We start from the raw sequence: 4,890 nt of genomic DNA, 5'->3' as shown, positions 1-4,890 counted from the left end.
CAGTTATAATGAGATTATTTTATCTTTGAACATGCCAATTTCATAATAGAAATATTTTACAATAAGTGCAACATATCCATTAGCAGTAGTTAAAAATCTGACATTCAAAAAATGGCTTGCATATTAAGGCTATGCTGCTGAACATGACATTTAATTGAATCCTCCTGGCCCAAGAGCTATTTCTATTAAACAATGGTTCTAAAACTTAACTGAAGCAAAAACTTTGCTTATTTGGGCATTCAACATGAAATATAAACTGAAATGCTACGTAGAATGTACATACTTTGCATGAAAACTCTTTATGCACATCTGGTGCCAACCTCCAGGTAGGGCCTGGAGATCTTCCAGAATTAACACTGATCTCCAGTTCCTCTGGAGAAAACTGCTGCTTTGGAGAGTGGGCTTTATGGTGTTATTCCCTGCTGAAGTACCTTCCCTCCTCAAATCCCACTGTCCTCACGTTCCACCCCCAAAATCTCCAAGTTTTTCCCAACCTGGAGTTGGCAACCCTCTATGCACATGATTTGAGTATATGTTAATGCAAAAATATACTTACTATCCTTCAATTAACCATGTACATTTAGTTTTGTATTTATAATTTATTGGTCCATCTGTTAAATATCCAGAAGGCTCAGTTAACCTACAAAACAATAAGCCAAGAATAATTAGCTTTTAAAGACAATACTCATTTTTTTCCTTTTTAACAAACATAATATCCAAAAAGGTAGCACAAAATAAAACAAAAAATAAGAAGAAAAACAATCTTGGTTCAAATAGAAATAACAAGTAGTAGGACAAAGGAGATATAATAATATTGCTCAATCACTTTTCCAACAAGTACTGCCTAAAGTTGCTTACAATGAAATAATAAAACCTCCATAAAATAAAGACATAAAGATATCCAGAGAAGTACTAAAACTGAGCAATATAAAAGATTTACTATGTAGCATAAGATTGCTGAAAAAGAAATGTCTTGCGGACAGCATATAATGAAGGGCTTAAAGGAGGCTACTTTTCCAGGGCAACCCCACACAGAACATTACAGTAATAAATCCAAGGTAATTAGCAACGAACAAATGACAACTTCCAGGACTTAGGACCAAAACAGGTGGGAGATTGAGGAACAGATTTTTCCATTATTTTTAAAATGGCAATGCAGCTGCCCAGGGCTTTAATCCTGATTAGATCACAGCATGTGTGTGGGGTGGGGGGTTTTAACCCTTTCTCTACATTTTGGTACTACCTGCCTCTATTTTTCCTCTTCCAACACTAATAACAGTGGGAGAGGACTGTTAAACTTTACAGTGCCAATTCAAATAGAGGTTTCACACCCAGTGACAGATTGTCCTGTTAGCTGTTAGTTACTGACAGACTGTGAATTTTGCAGGCATGTGGTTGGCAAGCAGACACACTGTTCTCAACAACCATGATGACATGCAAGATGAACCTCTGATCTCTGTGCCTCACCACTGTCCAACTCCGTAGCTATGCAGTGGCTGCGGTGGTAGTTTCAGGCCTTCTGCCTTATGGGTGCTTTTGTATCCACACAGTAGGTAGAATTAACTCTCCCCCAAGGCAATGGATGGTAATACCAGTTAGTTTAGTGATGCAGGAAGAATGAGTCCCATGAGGTTGAGCAAAAACATGCATGCATGAAATAATGTTGATAACTCACTTAGACAAACAGCAAATGGTATTTTTTTTAAGCCACAGTTTTTATTTATGATCGCTGGCTGGCTGGCTGGCTGGCTTGCACACAGCAATGACAGGCCAGGATGAGGGATGGGGGCAGACCAGGACTGCTATCAGGCTGTGTGAGAATATGCACATCTGGAATGCTGCCAAATGCAGTATATGTTTGAACATGTTCAAAGAAACCAACCAAACAAGCTTGATTTTGAACACCACAACAACAAAAAAATGGGTTCTCTACATACTATTGGCAAACAGAGCATGAGCCAAGCCATCATTTTTCAAGCATCTGTAGCTCCTAGTGAGCCATCGTACTGCACAGCCACTTGTATCAAGCCAGTGACAGTGCCAACATGTATAGACTCATATAATGCATCCTTGCACACTCCAGGATCTAAGATCACTTGTATTTGACATGGCCAATGCAGGATATAGCACTTGGGCAAGCCTGTGCTCCTCTTTGTCTGTTCCTGGATCTTACTCATTGGTATAGATAACTGAATCAGGTCCGTTATGCCTGGACACAAGAGTCAGATGAAGAATTTTTAAAAGTAGCATGAGGTCCTTTCCTGGCACCTTAGTGGGACATGAGGCCATTCATCCCTAAGCCCTTGTTGTAGTTGGTGCTTTTTGAGGAAGTGGGGTGAGATGCTGCTGCTTTTGAACTAGAGTTTCTCCCTCCCATTTCTACCCATTCTTATAGCCACAAACTATTACATCTAAGCCTGCATTTCAGGAGGGACTGAGAAAGGCTCTTCCAACCAGCTCTGAGGCATTCGTACAAGACATCCCTTTCTGTGAACGTACCACCATTGCAGTCATCCCCAATTGTGCTGCACTAAGAACAGGCAGACAGCTCTTGCCTATTTCAGACCACTGAGGCACGCATCTATGTTTTGACATCAAAACGGATGTGGTTGGCTTCTTTGCCATCTGACTCAGAATGATTTGTGGCTTTTCCCCCTCACCACTGCTGTGGAGGACCAACTGGCTGCAACAACATGCCTAGGCAGAGTGCTTTCCATCTTGACAGAGGACAGGGCCACTCCATCAGAGGCCTCTGTGGCAGCCATCACTATTCCAGCAGTGTAAATGAGTGACAGAAATGAGCAGCAGAGAACTTTTTGGCTGCAATCATGTGCAAAATCAGACCCGACATAGGAGCAAATGCTGGGCGGATTTTAAGGGCTCAGTCAGACAACAACATCTGGGAAGTGCCCCGCAGCCGTCGGCAACCCATTCTGCTCCGCTGCAGAAGTGGAGTTAAAAAACACTGGAGAGAACCCGGTAGTAAACAGGTTGCGACGGGCCACAGACGAACTTTCCCGTGTGATCCCAACTCTGTGCCGTTGTTTCCCCCCCCCCTTCGCAGTATGTGCATCATCGCAAACTCCATAGGGAGCCCTCGGTGCGGAGGTGCACTTCATCGATCCTTTGTTTAAGCACATGGGGGGGAAAGGCACAAAAAATATATATTACTCACCTGCAGTTGCGTCTGATCACACACTGACGGACTTGCGCCCGCAGCTTCAAAGGGCGGTGTGATCATGCAACTGCGGGCCAAATTCCTCCGGAAGAAATAGCCTCACTCCTCCCCCCCCCCGTTTTTTCTGGCACGTGTGACCACAACCTTTTTCTTTTCTTTTCAAGGCATATGAAGGATCAAATTAAGAACAACAAAGCAAAAGAGAACACAAAGAAAGGGAACAGCCCTTGAGAGAAAATCCCTTAAAACTCTCTTCCTAGCATGTGCTGACAGAGGACTCACAAAGACAAGATGGACAAACTAGAGACTGAAGCTACCTCCAGAGATTGTGGATAGGGATGTACCCAAACATTGTTCCCGTCTCAAGTGAAAGAATTGCTTTTCACAGACTGAGTGATCTCTGCACTCTGCTAACTTGACTGTGACCTTGAGGAAAGAGTTCCTGCTGTTCAAATACAAAAGCAGTTACAAGACATAAAGGAACTAATCTTACCTACCCAAGGCTACTGTGTAGTTACAAAGTTGCCTGGACCTGGGCAGCAAACAAAAAGACTGAGGCAATCCAAAGTATGATTTTCATGTAGCTTGCAGTGGTCAAACAACAATCCCTTGGAGAGTAGATTTGCCACAGAGTTCTTAGCATACCTGGCTAGAATTGTCTACAAGTTTGCTGACCCAACACAGTTATATAGTATCTCTCCCTTATATATAAAGCCACGTTCCAAAATGCACACCTTTAGTGTTTGGCCGCAAGAACTGTCAGTCAGAAGACGCTGGCTGGGTTGACTGGCTGCTTTGTGCAGTCCCGCCCAGCGTTTCAAGGTCTTTTGCATATGGAAGCTGATTGGACTTCACTCCATTCCACACACCTCAAACTCCCCCCCCCGCAAGGCAGTTGGAATTGCCAGTTGCATATGGAACCTACTGTATTCTGTGGTAAAATATGTCCTCACTCACAACACATCACTTCCCCTTCAAAAGAAACAAACCCAATAACACAGTCATGCCACATCACAAAGAAGACCGATCACACCACAAGCAGAATACCACAAGGCAAAAAATGATAGGGAAAGGTGCTAGCAGTCACCCCATTACTGCCACAGAGAGCGCTTCAGAGGATGGTGTGCAGGTCCCAGGTTCATGTTTTAAAAGCTGCCTGGGGGATTATGGACCATTCGCACACTTTCAACCTTAACATACCTCACAGGGTACTTTTGCGGATCATACAGGGGAGAGGATAATGATGTCAGCTGCTTTGGTTCCCACTGCAGGGAAAGACTGCCCTTTCTCTAGGCAGAGGATGGGGGGGGAATGTAAATCTGTACAGACAGGCAGATAAAGGTAGGCTGATGGTTGCCTGGAAAGGACATAGGGTTGCCAACTCCAGGTTGGAAACTTTCAGGATATTTTAGGGATGCAGCCTGCTGTGGGTGGGGTCTGAGGAGGAGGAGGAAGAGGGGGACCTCAGACAGATACAATGCCATACTCCCCACCCTCCAAACAAGCTGTTGCCAGTCTCCAGGTGACAGCTGGAGAGCTCTTAAAGCTCTGGTGCTAATTCAAAGTGCTGCAATTTATCGACAGAGTACTGTTTTGGAAAATCTTTAGGAATTGTTCAGTGCATTTACCATGGGGCACCCACCCAGAGCCTCTGGCATTTTCTCACTCTGCTGGCATCAAAACCAATTTAAGGCAAAATAGAGATATGGAGA

At 43.9% G+C, this 4,890-nt stretch overlaps 1 protein-coding gene across 1 annotated transcript in view; it reads right to left on the bottom strand.

The window, feature by feature from the left end:
• LOC107120373 (attractin-like protein 1) overlaps positions 1–4,890 on the bottom strand; it is a 910,146-nt gene that overhangs the window by 807,869 nt on the left and 97,387 nt on the right. Inside the window, 1 exon segment of the mRNA XM_015423059.1 lies at positions 557–640. Within this exon segment, the coding sequence (XP_015278545.1) occupies positions 557–640 (84 nt within the window).

The sequence above is a fragment of the Gekko japonicus genome, unplaced genomic scaffold (genome assembly GCF_001447785.1).
Source record: "Gekko japonicus isolate JY-2015 unplaced genomic scaffold, Gekko_japonicus_V1.1 scaffold288, whole genome shotgun sequence".
Classification (NCBI taxonomy): domain Eukaryota; kingdom Metazoa; phylum Chordata; class Lepidosauria; order Squamata; family Gekkonidae; genus Gekko; species Gekko japonicus.
Note: the sequence above shows the minus strand (reverse complement) of the source record. Positions and strands in the feature narration are given on the sequence as shown.